The sequence below is a fragment of the Euprymna scolopes genome, chromosome 43 (assembly GCF_053919585.1).
Source record: "Euprymna scolopes isolate OS-2025 chromosome 43, ASM5391958v1, whole genome shotgun sequence".
Classification (NCBI taxonomy): domain Eukaryota; kingdom Metazoa; phylum Mollusca; class Cephalopoda; order Sepiida; family Sepiolidae; genus Euprymna; species Euprymna scolopes.
Window position 1 is genome coordinate 37,045,963 of NC_136524.1, and position 23,464 is coordinate 37,069,426.

General features: G+C 36.6%; 1 protein-coding gene across 4 annotated transcripts in view; it reads right to left on the reverse strand.

Annotated features, from left to right (window-relative positions):
* The window catches only part of LOC145268294 (uncharacterized), a 672,998-nt gene that overhangs the window by 31,625 nt on the left and 617,909 nt on the right, over positions 1-23,464 (reverse strand). For all 4 annotated transcript variants that reach the window (XM_080123705.1, XM_080123703.1, XM_080123706.1 and 1 more), the window contains one exon: positions 607-842. In XM_080123705.1, the coding sequence (XP_079979831.1) occupies positions 607-842 (236 nt within the window). The remainder of the gene's footprint in view (positions 1-606; positions 843-23,464) is intronic.

Here is a 23,464-nt window from a genome sequence, read left to right on the forward strand (position 1 = left end):
GTTTCTGTAGGGGGTGATTTATATTTTTAAAAACTTTATGTACTCATCCAGGAATGATGTGATGGTTGTAGTAGTGGGTAGAAAGAAGCATGATTATGTTAATTTTAAACGTGCTCTTGAGTTTTCTTTTCAGGCTTGGGTTGGAGAAAGCAATGTCCATTTTGGGGTAAAAAAAATGTATGTGAAATTGTTTCATATATGTATTTAAATTATCCGACTTAGTGTAGGTAAAATTATTTTAAATATGTGTTGTATATTACCCTTCCTTGCAAAGGTAAAATTATTTGATATACATGCTGTAAATTATTTACCCTAGGTAAGATACAATTATTTCATACGTCTAATACCCGTCTTAGGTAGGTAAAATATTCTTTTGCTCGAAATAGCAAATGATACATGGACGTTAAAAATTCCTCTCTCCTAAGAATAACAAACATATTCAAAATCAAATTCAATTTTCTCATTGTTTATATGGTTCCGAGCAACGCCGGGTAGCCCGGCTAGTTTATACAGAAAAGAAACAGTATTGGGCCTAGAATAGAGCATTGAGGAACACCAGCATATTAGACTAAGAGATTCGCAAAGATTATTCAAATTAATACTTACTTCATTCGCCAGGTAGTTCACAAGAACTGCCATGGCATCAAACGCGGTCAAGGATGACTTCAATTGCAGCTTCGTGTAGTTGAGGTCCTTTGTTCGAACTTCACAAAGGGCTTCAAGTCTAGTGATTTCCTTTGATGTGTTGGTCTTATCAGATGTTGAGGATTTCAAACTGGAAACTTTACTTTTTATGGTTTTGCTGCTATTCACTTTATTTTGGTCAGACACTTTACTCTGATCTGGAAAAAAAAAAAAAAAAATAGAAAGCATGAGATAAACATTTATTTCTTCTCATTATTACTAGTCATAACTGCACGGGAAGCGCTAAATTGGTAAACATTCAGATTTGATTATATTGAACTGTTCATTCAAGTTAAATACAATTCAAATAATGTTGCTTCACATCAGTGAGAGGGGTACGGATATGCAGAAAAGTTGTCAAGAGGAAAGCCCCAAAATGGAGCGTATTCTCTCCTGATGACCCGACATTATCTGGAGGCTGAAATGAAATACTCCACAAGTGAAAACAGCTGAGATGTGGAAAAGTCGTCAAAAGGAAGGCCCTAAAAATGGTGCATGTATTCTCTCCTGGTGACCTGACATTATTTGAAGGTCAAAATCAAATACTCTACAAGTGAAAACAGAAAAGCCACTGAGAGGATAACTAATAATTTCCCAAATGGGATCAAAGGGAAAATTTAAATGGTGTCTTAGATTCTGTGAAAAATTGAACCCTTATAAAAACTTATTTGGATGTTCTACTGTTAATATATTGATTTCTTTAACACACACAAAAAAAAAAAAAAAAAAAAAAGCACTAACACACACATATTATATATCTCTTGTCTGGTACCAAAGGCCCCTAAGCTTTTTTTCATATTATTTTTCATGCATATTTCTATATAATTTTATATGCTATCATATCACAGAATAGGTCTTAACTGTAAGGTTTTAAATAGTATTTTTATATTTATTATTTACTTTATATATATTTTCTTATTACCATTTCATCTGCTTAGTTACACATGTTTCAGTTACCGAATCATATCAACGATCCAGTAACTTCAGACTTTACAGAAATGATTACTATGATTAGGAAAAACGATATTAGAAGAACCAAAAGAAAAAAAAAAAGAAAAAAAAAAAGGGAAGAAGATTTTCAATTCTAATTCAAAATTAATTCTTAATTAAAAATTAAGTTTTAAGATTTAAGGAACATTGGAAGGTGGTAAGGGACGAGAGGGAGTTTAAAATATTCAACCAGACACGGATAGGAATAGAAGGAGGGGGGAGAGAAAGGGTGGAAAAGAGGGCGTAAGATGGGTAAAACATTGAAGGCGAGGTAGGGGGAGAGACAGAGAGGGATGAGAAATAAAAAGAGAAGGAGAGAGATAAGCAGTTAATGATGTGGTGCTAACTTGTGGACTGTAGGTAGCTATAGCGGTTAGCTGTTGGATACATGTCATATGGAATTTGAAACGTAGATTCCATGAACAAAGCTTCTTTCTTAGAACTGCACGCCTGTGGAACTGTTCCGCTTGTCTGTTTCCCTCCCGACTTCAACCTGGATGTCTTCAAGTCCAACACAAACAAATTCCTGATGAACCGCCCCCCCCCCCTAAGTAATGACACCTTACCAATTCTCCAATACTATTGCTGCACTATCCCATTGATTACTGTACACACAATAACCGAGTGGCCATTGGGTCTTGATAAGTGGTGAAAAAACAAAAAAAAACAAAAAAAAAAAACACATTAAAGATCTATGCGGTTTAGGAGGAGGAGGCGTTGTTTACAATAACTAAGATATGCCCTCTCAAAGCAAGCTTAGTTACATCCAACTTAAGTGTATTTATCTATTTAAACACATTGACTATAAAAGGTCTCTAAGAAATTTATATATATATATATATATATATATATATATATATATATATATATATATATATAAAGCCCCCCTCTTGGGTTGAGCACTATCGTAAATAATCTCACTCGCTACTTGATTTAGCTGAAAAAATGCGAAGCTCGCGGTTTGTTTACAAACAAACGTTTGAGCACTTTACGAGTGGCGGACAGATGTTTATTTAAATAGACATTCGGACAGATTAGTTGCGGCCACCGCTTCTGTAGTCAGGGGGTAGAACTGCCGACTGTCATCACGACGGTTCTAGGTTCGATTCTCGGCTTGGGATAGGTGTTAGTCTAGCGGCACTGATGAATTGTGAAACAACGAAACAGGACTGTATGTCGATGACTTAAATATATTTTATAAAGCCCCCCTCTTGGGTTGAGCACTATCATAAATAATCTCACTCGCTACTTGATTTAGCTGAAAAAATGCGAAGCTCGCGGTTTGTTTACAAACAAACGTTTGAGCACTTTACGAGTGGCGGACGGATGTTTATTTAAATAGACATTCGGACAGATTAGTTGCGGCCACCGCTTCCGTAGTCAGGGGGTAGAACTGCCGACTGTCATCACGACGGTTCTAGGTTCGATTCTCGGCTTGGGATAGGTGTTAGTCTAGCGGCACTGATGAGTTGTGAAACAATGAAACAGGACTGTATGTCGATGACTTAAATATATATATATATATATATATATATATATATATATATATATATATAAAGAATTGCTTTTCAAAATAAAAATTTGTTTGAAACAAAGAATACAATCTTTACAATAATTTCCTTAATCCATGGATTTTCAATATAATTACATCTCCTCCAAGGAAAATCACTACCAAAATATTAATACTGTTTGGAAATTATTTTTGCTAAATATAGTAGTGCTAGTATTAATATTTTGCTAGTGATTTTCCTCTGAGGAGAAGTACTTACATTGAAAATACATGGATTAGGGAAATTATTTTAATCATTGTATTTTTTTATTCCAACAATAAATTTTTATTTTGAAAAGTAATTCTTTCTAAATGAAATTTAAATATACACACTCTAATTATATTTGCTCTATCTAGTATATTGAGCAATTTTTATTTGGCTGGGATTGTTTTATATAAATATTACCTTCCAATAATATTTTATAAGATTTGAAACTACTAGATTCACTAATCTTCAATCTAATTAATTTCATTATCTTGAAGTATATATAAATATATATTAGTGAAATAGTAATTTGATTGTCAACATTTTGTAATTAGGGAAGTGATATTTTCCACTGGAGAGCCCTGAATTGAACAGCTGTCCTGCTTTAAATGTTCAAAACAGATGAAAGGTAAACAACTTATGATCCGTTTTTTTTTAATAACTTAAGTTGAGATTTCTTTTCTTTTTTTCTACTAATATAATTGAATTCACTTTTGTGAGTGTTAATTTTCTAGCAGTAAACTGGTTTATGCAAATGTTAAGTGTGATATGTTGAACTTTGTGTCCCTATGAATTTAAACAGCATTATTTTATGTTTTTATGGAAAGAAAATAATCAAAACTTCTTTAGACACACACACACACTCTAATATATATTTATTTTATTCATAAAATGGTTATCCACGGGTACATGTTTTACTGCATCTACAGCTCATCAGCATGAATAACAATACCAAGGCTTGAACCCCTAACCATAAAGACTATGAGCTTTATAGTTGGGGGTTCGAGTCCTGGTATAGTCAGCTACACTAAGCTGATGAGCTGTGAAACATGCACTTGTAAATAACTATTTTATGAGTAAAAGTAAATAAATAAAAATAACGAATATATGCACACACACACATATCTATCTATCTATATAAATATATATATATATATATAGAGATAGATAGATAAGCATTTAGATTTATATATATTTTTTTTTGTGTGTGTGCATGTGTGTGTGTGTATATATATATATATATATATATATATATATATATATATATATATATGGTGTAATGCAGTAGAACCCTGGGATACGGCATTAAAAATTAGTAACAGTGCAGTATATAATACACATATATATAATTAAATAACATAAATAAGACCGTAAGGTGGGACAAATACCATAAACATCACATCCACATCGTAACCTGAAGAAGAAAAATAACATACCCTGGGGTTCTACTGTATAATTCTCTAAGCTTTCTCATTTTATCCTTTATTACTTTTCTAAAAGGTATCGATTACAATATTGTTTCATGTTGTCACTAACAGGATTTTTTAAATCCATTATAATTGGTTTATACAAACCTAGTATGTTTCAAGTAAATGATTAACATACATATATATATAATATATATATATATATATATATATATATATTAGAAGTCCTGTTCTCTTCTCTTCCACCATCTTGAATATACTTTTGTTTTCTTTTTTTGAAAAGGGGAGGTACCTTTCTCCCGAAATTAATCAAAGTTTCATACCACCAATGGACTTTATATACACCAGACATACCAGCAACTTGGTTATAAAATAATTATACATCAAGGTGAGGAATAAACAGTCAGACATTTCTCTACTCAAACATACCCATCTACTTGTTCGTTTATTTTTCTTTTCTTTACTCTCATGATTCCGGGCTTTTTCGCATTGTTTTTGGCTTTTAAAACTTCCATATATTCCTTTACCAACAATGCTTCAAGCAAACTACCACCTACTCTTATATATATTGCATTAAAAAATATGGAGTGATAATTCAGATCTAAAGAAGACTACCTCTGTATCTCCCAGGAAGAGATAATTCATACCAAATTTAATCATCGTGGAAATTAGCAAAAATTGGTATATATATACAAGACAATTTTTAGTTCATCTTTTGCATCTGGTGTTAAAAGCAGATTTGCATGGAAACCATATGAAGATCTCATGCCAACCGTGGGAGGAGAGTTTCATTTGGTTGTCTTATTTTTGCAGGTCATTTGATGTTAAATCACTTAATTCATTATTTTCCAAGATATTAATGTTTTCAAATATTTGTTTATGGTGTTTAAGTTGTTTACTTTACAGAATATAAACTCTTTGGGCAAAAGATTTTATACTTAAAGTTCTTAATAACTTCAAATATTAAACTATATTTTTATCAACATGAATAACACAGAATGTCTGCAATTGCTGCACCAGGGAGCTTAAGAATGTCTGCAATTGCTGCACCAGGGAGCTTAAGAATGTCTGCAATTGCTGCACCAGGGAGCTTAAGAATGTCTGCAATTGCTGCACCAGGGAGCTTAAGAATGTCTGCAATTGCTGCACCAGGGAGCTTAAGAATGTCTGCAATTGCTGCACCAGGGAGCTTAAGAATGTCTGCAATTGCTGCACCAGGGAGCTTAAGAATGTCTGCAATTGCTGCACCAGGGAGCTTAAGAATGTCTGCAATTGCTGCACCAGGGAGCTTAAGAATGTCTGCAATTGCTGCACCAGGGAGCTTAAGAATGTCTGCAATTGCTGCACCAGGGAGCTTAAGAATGTCTGCAATTGCTGCACCAGGGAGCTTAAGAATGTCTGCAATTGCTGCACCAGGGAGCTTAAGAATGTCTGCAATTGCTGCACCAGGGAGCTTAAGAATGTCTGCAATTGCTGCACCAGGGAGCTTAAGAATGTCTGCAATTGCTGCACCAGGGAGCTTAAGAATGTCTGCAATTGCTGCACCAGGGAGCTTAAGAATGTCTGCAATTGCTGCACCAGGGAGCTTAAGAATGTCTGCAATTGCTGCACCAGGGAGCTTAAGAATGTCTGCAATTGCTGCACCAGGGAGCTTAAGAATGTCTGCAATTGCTGCACCAGGGAGCTTAAGAATGTCTGCAATTGCTGCACCAGGGAGCTTAAGAATGTCTGCAATTGCTGCACCAGGGAGCTTAAGAATGTCTGCAATTGCTGCACCAGGGAGCTTAAGAATGTCTGCAATTGCTGCACCAGGGAGCTTAAGAATGTCTGCAATTGCTGCACCAGGGAGCTTAAGAATGTCTGCAATTGCTGCACCAGGGAGCTTAAGAATGTCTGCAATTGCTGCACCAGGGAGCTTAAGAATGTCTGCAATTGCTGCACCAGGGAGCTTAAGAATGTCTGCAATTGCTGCACCAGGGAGCTTAAGAATGTCTGCAATTGCTGCACCAGGGAGCTTAAGAATGTCTGCAATTGCTGCACCAGGGAGCTTAAGAATGTCTGCAATTGCTGCACCAGGGAGCTTAAGAATGTCTGCAATTGCTGCACCAGGGAGCTTAAGAATGTCTGCAATTGCTGCACCAGGGAGCTTAAGAATGTCTGCAATTGCTGCACCAGGGAGCTTAAGAATGTCTGCAATTGCTGCACCAGGGAGCTTAAGAATGTCTGCAATTGCTGCACCAGGGAGCTTAAGAATGTCTGCAATTGCTGCACCAGGGAGCTTAAGAATGTCTGCAATTGCTGCACCAGGGAGCTTAAGAATGTCTGCAATTGCTGCACCAGGGAGCTTAAGAATGTCTGCAATTGCTGCACCAGGGAGCTTAAGAATGTCTGCAATTGCTGCACCAGGGAGCTTAAGAATGTCTGCAATTGCTGCACCAGGGAGCTTAAGAATGTCTGCAATTGCTGCACCAGGGAGCTTAAGAATGTCTGCAATTGCTGCACCAGGGAGCTTAAGAATGTCTGCAATTGCTGCACCAGGGAGCTTAAGAATGTCTGCAATTGCTGCACCAGGGAGCTTAAGAATGTCTGCAATTGCTGCACCAGGGAGCTTAAGAATGTCTGCAATTGCTGCACCAGGGAGCTTAAGAATGTCTGCAATTGCTGCACCAGGGAGCTTAAGAATGTCTGCAATTGCTGCACCAGGGAGCTTAAGAATGTCTGCAATTGCTGCACCAGGGAGCTTAAGAATGTCTGCAATTGCTGCACCAGGGAGCTTAAGAATGTCTGCAATTGCTGCACCAGGGAGCTTAAGAATGTCTGCAATTGCTGCACCAGGGAGCTTAAGAATGTCTGCAATTGCTGCACCAGGGAGCTTAAGAATGTCTGCAATTGCTGCACCAGGGAGCTTAAGAATGTCTGCAATTGCTGCACCAGGGAGCTTAAGAATGTCTGCAATTGCTGCACCAGGGAGCTTAAGAATGTCTGCAATTGCTGCACCAGGGAGCTTAAGAATGTCTGCAATTGCTGCACCAGGGAGCTTAAGAATGTCTGCAATTGCTGCACCAGGGAGCTTAAGAATGTCTGCAATTGCTGCACCAGGGAGCTTAAGAATGTCTGCAATTGCTGCACCAGGGAGCTTAAGAATGTCTGCAATTGCTGCACCAGGGAGCTTAAGAATGTCTGCAATTGCTGCACCAGGGAGCTTAAGAATGTCTGCAATTGCTGCACCAGGGAGCTTAAGAATGTCTGCAATTGCTGCACCAGGGAGCTTAAGAATGTCTGCAATTGCTGCACCAGGGAGCTTAAGAATGTCTGCAATTGCTGCACCAGGGAGCTTAAGAATGTCTGCAATTGCTGCACCAGGGAGCTTAAGAATGTCTGCAATTGCTGCACCAGGGAGCTTAAGAATGTCTGCAATTGCTGCACCAGGGAGCTTAAGAATGTCTGCAATTGCTGCACCAGGGAGCTTAAGAATGTCTGCAATTGCTGCACCAGGGAGCTTAAGAATGTCTGCAATTGCTGCACCAGGGAGCTTAAGAATGTCTGCAATTGCTGCACCAGGGAGCTTAAGAATGTCTGCAATTGCTGCACCAGGGAGCTTAAGAATGTCTGCAATTGCTGCACCAGGGAGCTTAAGAATGTCTGCAATTGCTGCACCAGGGAGCTTAAGAATGTCTGCAATTGCTGCACCAGGGAGCTTAAGAATGTCTGCAATTGCTGCACCAGGGAGCTTAAGAATGTCTGCAATTGCTGCACCAGGGAGCTTAAGAATGTCTGCAATTGCTGCACCAGGGAGCTTAAGAATGTCTGCAATTGCTGCACCAGGGAGCTTAAGAATGTCTGCAATTGCTGCACCAGGGAGCTTAAGAATGTCTGCAATTGCTGCACCAGGGAGCTTAAGAATGTCTGCAATTGCTGCACCAGGGAGCTTAAGAATGTCTGCAATTGCTGCACCAGGGAGCTTAAGAATGTCTGCAATTGCTGCACCAGGGAGCTTAAGAATGTCTGCAATTGCTGCACCAGGGAGCTTAAGAATGTCTGCAATTGCTGCACCAGGGAGCTTAAGAATGTCTGCAATTGCTGCACCAGGGAGCTTAAGAATGTCTGCAATTGCTGCACCAGGGAGCTTAAGAATGTCTGCAATTGCTGCACCAGGGAGCTTAAGAATGTCTGCAATTGCTGCACCAGGGAGCTTAAGAATGTCTGCAATTGCTGCACCAGGGAGCTTAAGAATGTCTGCAATTGCTGCACCAGGGAGCTTAAGAATGTCTGCAATTGCTGCACCAGGGAGCTTAAGAATGTCTGCAATTGCTGCACCAGGGAGCTTAAGAATGTCTGCAATTGCTGCACCAGGGAGCTTAAGAATGTCTGCAATTGCTGCACCAGGGAGCTTAAGAATGTCTGCAATTGCTGCACCAGGGAGCTTAAGAATGTCTGCAATTGCTGCACCAGGGAGCTTAAGAATGTCTGCAATTGCTGCACCAGGGAGCTTAAGAATGTCTGCAATTGCTGCACCAGGGAGCTTAAGAATGTCTGCAATTGCTGCACCAGGGAGCTTAAGAATGTCTGCAATTGCTGCACCAGGGAGCTTAAGAATGTCTGCAATTGCTGCACCAGGGAGCTTAAGAATGTCTGCAATTGCTGCACCAGGGAGCTTAAGAATGTCTGCAATTGCTGCACCAGGGAGCTTAAGAATGTCTGCAATTGCTGCACCAGGGAGCTTAAGAATGTCTGCAATTGCTGCACCAGGGAGCTTAAGAATGTCTGCAATTGCTGCACCAGGGAGCTTAAGAATGTCTGCAATTGCTGCACCAGGGAGCTTAAGAATGTCTGCAATTGCTGCACCAGGGAGCTTAAGAATGTCTGCAATTGCTGCACCAGGGAGCTTAAGAATGTCTGCAATTGCTGCACCAGGGAGCTTAAGAATGTCTGCAATTGCTGCACCAGGGAGCTTAAGAATGTCTGCAATTGCTGCACCAGGGAGCTTAAGAATGTCTGCAATTGCTGCACCAGGGAGCTTAAGAATGTCTGCAATTGCTGCACCAGGGAGCTTAAGAATGTCTGCAATTGCTGCACCAGGGAGCTTAAGAATGTCTGCAATTGCTGCACCAGGGAGCTTAAGAATGTCTGCAATTGCTGCACCAGGGAGCTTAAGAATGTCTGCAATTGCTGCACCAGGGAGCTTAAGAATGTCTGCAATTGCTGCACCAGGGAGCTTAAGAATGTCTGCAATTGCTGCACCAGGGAGCTTAAGAATGTCTGCAATTGCTGCACCAGGGAGCTTAAGAATGTCTGCAATTGCTGCACCAGGGAGCTTAAGAATGTCTGCAATTGCTGCACCAGGGAGCTTAAGAATGTCTGCAATTACTGCACCAGGGAGCTTAAGAATCTGGAAGGCTTGAAATGCCATATTCGATATGTACATGCGAGAATCAAATGAGCAAGTGATAACAATACCCGATATAAAATTTACTACCACCATATAACATAGTTGTCTATGTTGACAATCATTAATTTATCGGATATGAAAAATAATGGGGTTTTGGTACCATTCATTTCTTCTAAAGAATTCTCATCTTTTTTTCTAAATGTCATACATCTTGTTTATTAAAAAAAAAACATGAAATTTACATGAATCTAAGCTGACTGATCAAAAATATATTAAATTATTTTATGCTGTTTTATTGAAAAAAACAAAAAACAAACAATGCTTCCTAAGAGAAGAAAAGAAAATCCTTTTAACCAATGCACACTACCAAGTGATCTTGTCAAAAATCTTAAAAAAGAAAAGAGAGTAAATATAGATTCTGTGGACAAACAGAAGATATCTAAATCACATCATAAGTGAATGCAGAAAACTATCATAAAAGAAATAACAAAACAAACACGGCAGAGTAGGGATGCAGTTTACTAAGAACTATGCAGCTGCCTGCATTTTGAAGATGTAGGCATATCGGTTCTAAATGCTAGAGACATTAATAATCGTACCAATTGTTTTAAAATATTTTCCAACATTCAAAATATCACTGTTTAAATCAACACAGACTTTACTCTTCTGCTTGACTGATTACCACATAGAAGGATAAAGAAAAAGAAAAACCAAAAGGAAAATCCCCAATGAAGGTTTGGTATCGAAAATTTGGATTATAAACAAACAAATCCTACAGCTTCCTAAATTACAGATTTATATAAACAGATTATTTTAAAATATTCAAATAAGAGCAAAGTGTAATATTTGTTTTGAAACTACAGTTCATTTTTTTTTCTGTCCACGGTCAGTGCAGGAGAGACCCTTTTAGCCCGAGAAATATTTTTGGTCCCAATCCAGAGTCTTTTTGTTTTGGGGAGCTGAATTTCCCCACGTTAAATACTAACCTCATTTCTAATAACGTTCTCGTGAGTAAGAGGGGTATACAACTTATAAAATATCGGTGCTTCTTCATTATCAGAGCAAAATTTGAAATACTGAATTTCAAGTAAAACCAATCGTATCTAGTTATATGTCATGTTGAGTAATGAACATATCCAAATATTATGAAAAACGATAAACTAGACAATTAATTATTAATAAAAATTATTTGCGAAGACAATTATCAAAAACAGTTTTGCTTAAAAAAGAAACCAGAGAGTTCAACTTGTAACAAGGGAGGTAAAAATTTTTTGAAATCTTTGGCTAATTTAGCAAAACTCAATTTTCACTAATTGTCTTTGAAAACTATTTTCATTAATAATTAACTTTCTACCTTACCATTTTTCATAATTTTTGGATATGTTCATTACTGTGACATGGCAATTAAGTAGATAACATTGGTTTTACTTGAAACTCAGCATTTCGATTTTTAAATTTCTGCTTTAATAACGTAGAAGCACCAAAAAGTCTTCTACGAAAAACTGTAGGTTATATGTAGGTATGTTCATTTATTTTTTTACAATGCCTTGAGTATCATTTACTAGGAAATACTCTTTCTTCTAAAATATAAATAACTGCTGATTGTTAGGTAGTTTATAAATAATACCTGAAAGTTAGTGTTCATGTATTGATAGTAACGTTAGATTAGAAACAGAATTGGTGTGCTCTTTGACTAACATGGAATATTGTCAACTCTCTACCCTTATTATTAGACTAGCAAGGCTACCCAGCATCGCCTGAGCAAAAGTAACGCATTTCAATTAAAAACTTCAATCTCCTTAACTCTCGCTATCACTCTTTCTATTTTTCTCTCCCCAGACCCGCTTTCTCCTCCCCTACCGCTCTACCCATTTCTCTCTAGCTGCACACACACACACACACACACACACACACACACAAATTTCCTTTATATAATAGATTTCTAAAGTAATGAGTCTGCATTTCTTTCTAAATTAGTACATAATAACTGAAAAACTAATCGCCCCCACCCCACTTCCTTCAATCAAACCTGACCCAGTTGACACTCAGAGAATGAATAGTTTTTTTTTTTTAAATTTAATTTAATTTTTTTTTTTTTTTTTTAGAAGTCGTCATTCAGTTATCATTTTGCATCCACAGTTGAGATGGTGTTCGGTAAACTCCATAATCTTTTCATATGACTGTTAATATGTGTATACACCACCACTACAAAGCAGGAGGACTGGCCTGACCTTCCACCTGCATACAGCACCTTAGTAGTCCCAAAATGGTGCACCATCTGCTACTGACCAGGATCAGTGTTACTTAACTTTGTTGATCTGATAAGAACCGAGGTGTCAATATGATTGTGCCATACTTTCAATATTACTAACCCAGTACAACACTGAACAAGAATATAGCAACTTTGTGGGTATTTGATTTGTATTTTTTTTTCAAACTTTTAGCTCCATATACAAACACACAGACAATTGCCTTTTATATATATTAGATTAGATTTAGGAGAGTGAGCAGTACCTGTATGTTTATTGCAGAAAATATAGTTAGCCAACACACACAGAGTCTTTCATCTGTAAACTATTAAAGCCGTTATTACAAGATAAAGAACAGTCTATATTAGAGGTTTCCAACCATCACAGGAGAGCTTGTAGCCTTGTTAACTTGGGATAACATTAATTTTATTTCAATAATTACATTTCTTTTTTGGTATGATACATTAGTTTAGGTGATATTATGGGTGTATGTATGTTTGCTGCTGAAAATGCAACATCAGGCATTTCACTGGGTTGGACAGTTTTTCACACCTATATGATAATATTTCAAGAAATACGTTTATTTTCTGTGAATTCATGTTGGACCAATATGCTTTAATTTTGTCATATATAATTACAGAATTTTAAAATCCTTATTTTTTTTTATGTTTCCTGCTCTGTATTTCGCGAAAAATTAAAAGAAAATTAAGTTACTGATAGTAAACACTAACTAAAGAGGTTGCATGGTTTCAAACTTTTAGATAAGAGGTCGCGAATGCCAAAATATTGGGAACCCCTAGTTTATAATATTTCTTTCTTTTTTGTGATTTTATCTTTTCTTTGGAGGAAGGGTGTCACTGCTCAAGACCTGGAGGCCTCTCAAGGTTAAGTGTTAAGTGAATGGTGAGACATGATCAGTTATGGTGGAAATTGGATAGGGCTAGGTTATTCATAAGGAACTTATTCACATTAGATTTGAAAACGACCATGTTATAGTCAGCCCGGAAGCAGTCACACAGTATCGTGTTCCACATACGGACAATTCTAGGAAAAAAAACTATGCTTGTGGAATTTTCATTTAATTTTAGGTATAGATAGAGAGCAAGAGAAGTTGTTGATGGCCGTTGTAACTAAAAGAGTATATGTTGTGAATGTTTTATAAGATGTGACCATAGATTGGAGCTCGGACAAAAAAAATTATTTAGAAAATTTTTATTTTATGATTCATCTACAAAATGTTAAAAAAATGTGTGCGTGTTGGCTAACTATATTTTCTGCAGTAAACACTTTTCACATCATAATTTGCAGATCAGTCAATTTTTAGTTCTTGTGCAGAATATATATATATATATATATATATATATATATATATATTATAAAAAAAAAACACAAAAAAAAACAAAAAGAAAAATTTATATGATGTATGCATTTTTCTTTAAATTTTCATATTTCAGGCTGATAATTGTTCGTTCTGACCACAGATGGAATTGAACAAAGGTTTCAAAGGTGGCTTTAGATTCCTTGAAAAACTTAACCCTTATTGAAATTATCTGAATGTTCTGTTACTATATTGATTTCTACAACCCACAAATAGTGATTGAGATTATATATATATATATATATATATATATACATACACACACACACACACACACATACAAGCAAGGCTACATGGCGTTGCCTGGGGTAAAAGTGCAACATATTTCTATTAAAACTTTCATCTACTCCTCCCCTGTTCTCCCCTCCATCTTCCAACGCTTTTGTTTCTTTTCTGCCCAACCCATTCCTCTCGCTGAACACATACAGAGGAATGAGTCTGAATAAGGGAATTAAGTTCTTGATCAAAAAATTAAAATTATTCCCCTCTAGTATATAATCTGGTTAGATCTCTCCTCTTACTAAATCTATGCCAATTTAGGGTTAAACAATGAATTATGGGTGATGGGTGTATGTACGTTTGCTGCTGAAAATGCAACATCAGACATCTCACTGGGTTGGACAGCTTTCATACCTATACGATAATATTATTTTAAGAAATATGTTCTTTTTGTGAATTCATGTTGGACCAATGTGCTTTAATTTTTTCATAAATAATTACAGAATTTTAAAATCCTTTTTTATGTTTCCTTCTGTCTTTCTTTAGTATATCATCTGGTTAGACCTCTCTCCCCTTACTAAATCTGTGCCAATTTAGGGTTAAACAATGAATAATTTTTTTTTTATTTTAGATATTTATTTGAAGCAACACAGATCAAGAAAATACCAACTTTGTGGATATCTGTTTTGTTGTTTTTTAGTTTTAGGCAGACATACACACAGACGCTGTACTTTCTCTCTCTCTCTCATATATATATATATATATATATATATATATATATATATATATATATATATATAGTCTTGGCAGTTTCTTTAAAATCTTTAAAACTATTTTTTTTTAAATGTCCTTCATTGGAAAATTATTTTGTCAGTAGGTCAATTTCCTGCATCGATGAATCGTTTTACTTACATAAACAAACAATAGTAACAATGTTCTTAAAGGGATCATCAGTTGTTTACCATGAAACACTGTTTCGGGGATTTAAAAACAAAACAATATATTAAATCATGGTTCTCCAGCAGTGTTGATCAAACACCAGCTCCTTTAAAACATAAGAATAAAAATATTTTGGATACTGGATCTAGTTTTTATCCTCCAGATAAATTATAATCCAGGTAAGGTTTGTATCTGCAGGGTATAAATCTTTTGACACTTTACTGTGTTTAAATAATAGAGCAATTTATATAAAACAGCGATGCAAGCAATCAATGCAAAAGAAGTTGAAATCTAGATGAATTTCCCAACCTGTGAGACACGATTTCTCTGTGTTTGGAGAAAGAAAGAAACAAAAAAATTTTTTTTTCTTTTCTAAACGCCAGCTAGTCTCAACTAAGAGAAATATGTAAAGGAAAGAGACAGGAAGTCATTCTTTGATGAAAGAAAAGTTTTCTTACTCCCCATAACCACTTTACTAATTGCTTAAAGACCGAGCCTTTTCATAAAAAACACTAGAGGATAGAGAGACATGGCACAGAGAGAGAGAGAAAGGGGAGGAGAGTGAGAGTGAGAGGGGGAAAGACAGTGGGGGAAGAGAGAGAGAGAGGGGAAGAGAGAGAGAGAGAGAGAGGGGAAGAGAGAGAGACAGGGGGGAGAGAGAGAGAGACAGGGGGAAGAGAGAGACAGGGGAAGAGAGAGAGAGAGACAGGGGAAGAGAGAGAGAGAGACAGGGGAAGAGAGAGAGAGACAGGGGAAGAGAGAGAGAGACAGGGGAGGAGAGTGAGAGAGAGAGAGAGACAGGGGAAGAGAGAGAGAGGGGAAGAGAGAGAGAGGGGAAGAGAGAGAGAGAGAGGGAAGAGAGAGAGAGGGGAAGAGAGAGAGAGGGGAAGAGAGAGAGAGGGGAAGAGAGGGAAAGAGAGAGAGAGGGAAAGAGAGAGAGAGAGGGGAAGAGAGAGAGAGGGGAAGAGAGAGAGAGGGGAAGAGAGAGAGAGGGGAAGAGAGAGAGAGGGGAAGAGAGAGAGAGGGGAAGAGAGAGAGAGAGGGGAAGAGAGAGAGAGAGGGGAAGAGAGAGAGAGAGGGGAAGAGAGAGAGAGAGGGGAAGAGAGAGAGAGGGGAAGAGAGAGAGAGAGGGGAAGTGAGAGAGAGGGGAAGTGAGAGAGAGGGGAAGTGAGAGAGAGGGGAAGTGAGAGAGAGAGGGGAAGAGAGAGAGGGGAAGAGAGAGAGGGGAAGAGAGAGAGGGGAAGAGAGAGAGGGGAAGAGAGAGAGAGAGAGAGAGAGTGAGAGAGAGGGGAAGAGAGAGAGAGAGGGGGGAAAGAGAGAGAGAGAGGGGGGGGGAAGAGAGAGAGAGAGAGAGGGGGGGAAGAGAGAGATTTATATGTTAGACCTGGAACTTATTGAAGGATTTGTTTATTTACATATATATATAGACATAGATAAATTAGTTATCAATAGACCCGTATTTCGCCACCTCGGGCCCATCAGTGTAGCTAACATGCCAGGATTCTAACCCACGATAATCAAATACTAAAATTCCTTGCTCTCTCTCTCTCTCACACACACACACACACACATATATATAGAGAGCTGAGCTGACCTTTGTCCTTTCCAAACTCTACAACAAATGTGTTGCTGAATCTTGCTTCTCTGATAGCTGGAAAATTGTCTCCGCGGTACCAGTATTAAAGAATTCTGGTGAAAGAACTGACCCACTCAATTATTGCCTCATTAATTTCCTCCCTCTCTTCACTAAAATCTTTGAGCTTGATATATCCTTAGGGAGAATATATTCAGTATAAATTAATCAGATGAAATGAGACTCAACACACAGAGAAATTATAACAAGATATTGCGAACTTGTCTCTGCTCTATCGTAATTCTCATGGCAGGTGCTCACCTGATTTCCAATCTATGTCTCCCCACCTTGCCAAACTTTCACAAAAAACACTCGACTAGTTACAACCACTATTAACAATTTTCCCCACTCTGTATCTGTGCCTAAATCTAAACGCAGATTCCATGAACAACACTTCTTTCTTATAACTGTCCACTTGTGGAACACGGTTCTACTGGCCTGCTTCCCGACCGATTACAATATCGTAGCCTTCAAGTCCAATGTAAACAAGTTCTTATTGAGCTGTCCCCTTAAATAATCACATTCTATCCAACTTAAACCATTAACAATTACTACACTACCACTTTTCATCCATTAACCCTTATCCTCGAGTGGCCTTATTGACTCCATTGTAAAAAAAAACCAAAAAAAAAAAAACCGAAGTTTATTTTACAATGGTACAAAGTAACAAATAAGATATTGGTATTCGGACATATCTTGAATGCTATAGTATGAAGATTAACGTTCTCCGTGCTTGCTTAACGCTTTCTAGTGTCTTTTATAGACCGAGTAATCCATTCTCAAGGCGTGTCAGGGTCTTCCATTATATCAGAGTTATTAAACAACCAACCTAAACTTCTTTCTGACTAACACTATGGATTCAGGCAACCATTTTTACTGTAGATATCCTATCAGCCATCTCTGAATACATATACCATATACTGGATGAGGTAGTCAAAGCTATGGTAGTAGCACTTGATATTAGCTAAAGTCTTTGACAAGGTCTGGCATGAAGACCTTTTCATCAAAATTAATTCATATAGCATTTCTAGCATTTGGAATTCCCTACCTGTTCTGTTTCTCTTAACTCTACCCAACATTCAGAAATTTAAATGTTCTGTGAACAAACATCTTGCTGCACAACTCCTCACTTAGGATGATGTCCCCTGTTAACCTGTCTTGTAATTTACAGTAGCCCATTATTTCTCAGTAGCAACATGCCATGTTGGGGGTGAATTAAAGTAAGTAAACAGAGACCGTCGGTTTCAAATATAACAAGGGAGAGGACTGCATGTTAACCACCCTTTATGGCAGAGGGTCCATAAACGGTGGTCACATGTGCCCCCCCCCACCCTTGTGGGATTTGAAACCGATGGTATCGATGTTAAAATATCTTATCTTTTCTCTTATGTTAGTTTATCTATGAAGGCCTAGTCTACACTCTTATTTCAGCTGTGTGTGTGTGGGGGGAGAAATGGGTTCATACCTTACTAAGGGTACTAGCATAGATTATGCAAATAGCCCAGAAAGAATACAATTACACCCCACATTGAACTTGCAATTCCAAGCTAATAACCATTGCTGCACTAATAGAGTAATTCTTTCCGTGAGTCAGTATTTGCTTTAAAGTGATGCTGGCATGATGAGCTGGATGGCATTTGACAAAGTTTTAGGGTGTTGGCAAGCGTTTCCAACATTTCTTGTCTGTGAAGCAGGATCTAACTGTAACTAGTGGACAAGTGCCAAACATCAAGAAAAGAAAGAAAGAAAGAATAGTTCGGGTGTTACAGGCATCAGCAGTAGCAACAGCAACCACTACATTTGATATTCATCGGTTAATTTCAGGGTCGTGGCATATATTGAATGAATCACGCTTAGAATAGACTGGCATATACAGGGTGGAATGATAAATTTGTCGCTCTAAAGAAAACGACACTACAGCTTTTTTTTAAAACATTTATTGAAAAAAATCAATTCAGGTAACTTGATTATTTAGTATAGCTGACATCTATTTAATGTAGTTGCCTTTAACCTCAATCACCGCCTCGATACAGGGAACATGCCTTTTCAACAAGTGCCGGCGGGAGCTCGTCAAATATTCGGCGGATAGCTTAGAATAGACTAACATATAGTTGCCTTGGTCATATCTATAAGGGAGCAAAGAGGTAGTTTCCACAGATTCCCTCTGGCAGTCTTGCACAGAGGCTATACCAAAGCCTTTGCTTGTACCAGCCAAAGATACATTCTCGACACTCAGTCCATTCTTAGGTGTACCATTCCCAGGCTTTACCTTCTCTTTAAAAAGAGGGACATTTTAAAACAAAAAAGCGGTCAAAGAACAAACAAACAAATATATGCCAAATAAATGTTACCAAAGGCAGTATAAGTTACTCTTCTACCTACCTAGATAACTTTGTGGTGCTTCAGCTTATTTTAAAATGTTTATTCAGTCCGAAAAACAAAGTTTACAGGTAGAAACCCATCCAATAAATGTCACCGATCATGCAAAAATTTATTATGTTTAATTTTCAGTTTTTGAATGTCTCATGTCAGCAGTTTCTATCCTGCTCTAACTTTAGAGTTGACAATATTAGCGTTTCAAAGGAAATAAACGCTTTAAAATAAGTTAAAACACATACAAAAAAAAACAAAAAAAAACTTATCCAGATAGGTACAAGAGTAACTTGTCTTGCCTTTGGTAACATTTGTTATATATTTGTTCTTAGACAACTTTTTTGTTTTGTTGTCTATATAAAGGACACAGATATTGAAATGCACCTATACTTCCTTACCAGAACGAATATTACCACCTAGAAGGATTGCCTAATGACGATAGAACAGATACTACACTACACGTGATGAATTAAGCATTGAAATGTGAGCATTAAAGCACAGTATAGCAATAAAAGTATGGCATCAGACAAACAGATACCTTTACAGTGAAGAGGTGAAATTTTGCAGGTTAGTCAGATGGGTTTTTTTTTAAGGGAGGGGGGGTATTTTGAGGGAAGAAACAAATAGAGGTGAGTTACAACTTAAGTAGTGCTGATTATAAATCATTTTCTAAGGATTTTTTTTTTTTTTTGTAACATGAAATTAGAAAATTTAAAATAAAAACAAAAACAGGATGTCTATCCAGACAATGAATAAAGACCCATGTAATTTTTCAAGTTTTCCTTTTCTTCTTTATTCACTGCTACTAGATACTAGACTAGGCTAATACTCATTTAAGCTATCCATAACTGTAAAAGCCTCTTTAGCATAAAGGAATACCGGTAGGTGTGGTCAGTTAGTTGCTGAAGTATTCTCATTGAATTGACCAACCCTATTTTTGACACGAGTTGAACCTAGGGTTCAAATATCCAAGTGTATACCTAAACTTTGGTCACAAGATCTGTTTAATTCTTCATATAAGAAAAATAGTCACCACCAGTTTAATTGGACAATTATTATACTGTGCAATTTAAACAGATCAAGCAAACACATTCATAATACTCTGTAATCAACACAGTAGATTAGTACTATGATTCAATTCACATATGTTCGAATAATACCATATAATTTACACAAGTCCATTTAGTACATATTTAAAACTAATTTACTCAGGTCCCGGTTAATAAATTAATAAACCCATGTAATTTACACAGGTCAGGCCACAGATCTGGCTAGTAAATTAATAATACTCTATAATTCACACAGGTCCAGCTAGTAAATTACTAATAACCTAATTTACACAGGTCCAGCCAGTAAATTAATAATACCCTGTAATTTACACAGGTCCAGCTAGTAAATTTATAATACCCTGTAATTTACACAGGTCCAGCTAGTAAATTTATAATACCCTGTAATTTACACAGGTCCAGCTAGTAAATTTATAATACCCTGTAATTTACACAGGTCCAGCTAGTAAATTTATAATACCCTGTAATTTACACAGGTCCAGCTAGTAAATTTATAATACCCTGTAATTTACACAGGTCCAGCTAGTAAATTTATAATACCCTGTAATTTACACAGGTCCAGCCAGTAAATTAATAATACCCTGTAATTTACACAGGTCCAGCTAGTAAATTTATAATACCCTGTAATTTACACAGGTCCAGCTAGTAAATTTATAATACCCTGTAATTTACACAGGTCCAGCTAGTAAATTTATAATACCCTGTAATTTACACAGGTCCAGCCAGTAAATTAATAATACCCTGTAATTTACACAGGTCCAGCCAGTAAATTAATAATACCCTGTAATTTACACAGGTCCAGCCAGTAAATTAATAATACCCTGTAATTTACACAGGTCCAGCTAGTAAATTAATAATACCCTGTAATTTACACAGGTCCAGCTAGTAAATTTATAATACCCTGTAATTTACACAGGTCCAGCTAGTAAATTAATAATACCCTGTAATTTACACAGGTCCAGCTAGTAAATTTATAATACCCTGTAATTTACACAGGTCCAGCTAGTAAATTACTAATAACCTAATTTACACAGGTCCAGCCAGTAAATTAATAATACCCTGTAATTTACACAGGTCCAGCTAGTAAATTTATAATACCCTGTAATTTACACAGGTCCAGCTAGTAAATTTATAATACCCTGTAATTTACACAGGTCCAACTAGTAAATTAATAATACCCTGTAATTCACACAGGTCCAGCTAGTAAATTAATAATACCCTGTAATTAATACAGGTCCAGCTAGTAAATTAATAATACCCTGTAATTTACACAGGTCCAGCTAGTAAATTAATAATACCCTGTAATTAATACAGGTCCAGCTAGTAAATTAATAATACCCTGTAATTTACACAGGTCCAGCTAGTAAATTAATAATACCCTGTAATTAATACAGGTCCAGCTAGTAAATTAATAACATCCTGTAATTCACACAGGTCCAACTAGTAAATTAATAATACTCTATAATTCCCACAGGTCCAGCTAGTAAATTAATAATACCCTGTAATTAACACAGGTCCAGCTAGTAAATTAATAATAACCTAATTTACACAGGTCCAGCTAGTAAATTAATAATACCCTGTAATTAACACAGGTCCAGCTAGTAAATTAATAATAACCTAATTTACACAGGTCCAGCTAGTAAATTAATAATACCCTGTAATTTACACAGGTCCAACTAGTAAATTAATAATACTCTATAATTAACACAGGTCCAGCTAGTAAATTAATAATAACCTGTAATTCACACAGGTGCAGCTAGTAAATTAATAATAACCTGTAATTCACACAGGTCCAGCTAGGAAATTAATAATACTCTATAATTCACACAGGTCCAGCTAGTAAATTAATAATACTCTATAATTCACACAGGTGCAGCTAGGAAATTACTAATATCCTAATTTATACAGGTCCAGCTAGTAAATTACTAATAACCTAATTTACACAGGTCCAGTTAGTAAATTACTAATAACCTAATTCACACAGGTCCAGTTAGTAAATTACTAATACCCTCATTTACACAGGTCCAGCTAGTAAATTAATACCCTCATTTACACAGGTCCAGCTAGTAAATTACTAATAACCTAATTCACACAGGTCCAGTTAGTAAATTACTAATACCCTCATTTACACAGGTCCAGCTAGTAAATTACTAATAACCTAATTCACACAGGTCCAGTTAGTAAATTACTAATACCCTCATTTACACAGGTCCAGCTAGTAAATTACTAATAACCTAATTCACACAGGTCCAGTTAGTAAATTACTAATACCCTCATTTACACAGGTCCAGCTAGTAAATTACTAATAACCTAATTCACACAGGTCCAGTTAGTAAATTACTAATACCCTCATTTACACAGGTCCAGCTAGTAAATTAATAACCTAATTTACACAGGTCCAGCTAGTAAATTACTAATAACCTAATTTACACAGGTCCAGCTAGTAAATTACTAATAACCTAATTCACACAGGTCCAGTTAGTAAATTACTAATACCCTAATTTACACAGGTCCAGCTAGTAAATTAATAATACTCTATAATTTACACAGGTGCAGCTAGTAAATTACTAATAACCTAATTTACACAGGTCCAGCTAGGAAATTAATAATACCCTGTAATTTGCACATATTCAACTTGCATTATTCGTGGATTAATTAAACCTTCCATTCGAAATTCTGTGCAGTTTTTTCAAAGTTCAACATAAAAATTCCCCGATATGACGTTTCTGAATTTTTGAGGTTACATCAACTGAAACGTTGTGAAAATTACACCCAAGATGAGAACAGTAGTCCGGAGAATCCAAATAATATGAAGATTCCTCAAGTTCAACAAGACACACCTGAAGAAGGTCGAAAGTTACATCAAATGAAACGGTGAGAAAAATAATACCACAAAGCAAGAACAAGTCCGAAGAATCCAAATAATACAAACATTAAATCCTCATCTAAAAAAAAAAAAAAAAAAAAAAAATCAGAAACTTTGTTAGTATTATCCTATAAGTATTAGTGGCATGATCATTTTTGTTTGTTTGTTTGTTTATTTTATTATTGGTGTATGCAAGCGGTCAGCAAACTTTGTGATAACCCCACCATGTAAAAAGATAAGCAAAGTTCATTGCTGAAGGCAGAATAATCTACATGCAAGGATAAAGTTTCTGTCTAAATTTAACAGAGATAAAGCAGACAGAAATGCTTACTGACCTTAAAATGCTAAATAGGACACAGGAGGGGACAGACAGACACATATAAATAAGTCAGTAGGTTTATTTTGCAACTATTCCTCACGAAAGCCTTTTTCTATATCACGGTGAAGCACTAGTTTCTGCCAGATAACAAGAGTTAAGCAATGTTGAGCCTTGTCAGTACCTAGATGGGTGACTATTTGGTAGTGTAACTTGTGCCACAAGTTGCAAAGTGGTTGTAAAATCACTTTCTTTACCACGTTTGGCTTTAGGGGCAAACATTATTCTCCTCCCCCTCCAACCTCCCAGTTTTGCAGAAAACAGTATAGTAGACTCATTCGCTTTAGTAAGACAACTAACCGAGGAGAAAGAAAACAGAAATAATAACTTGTAACTCTT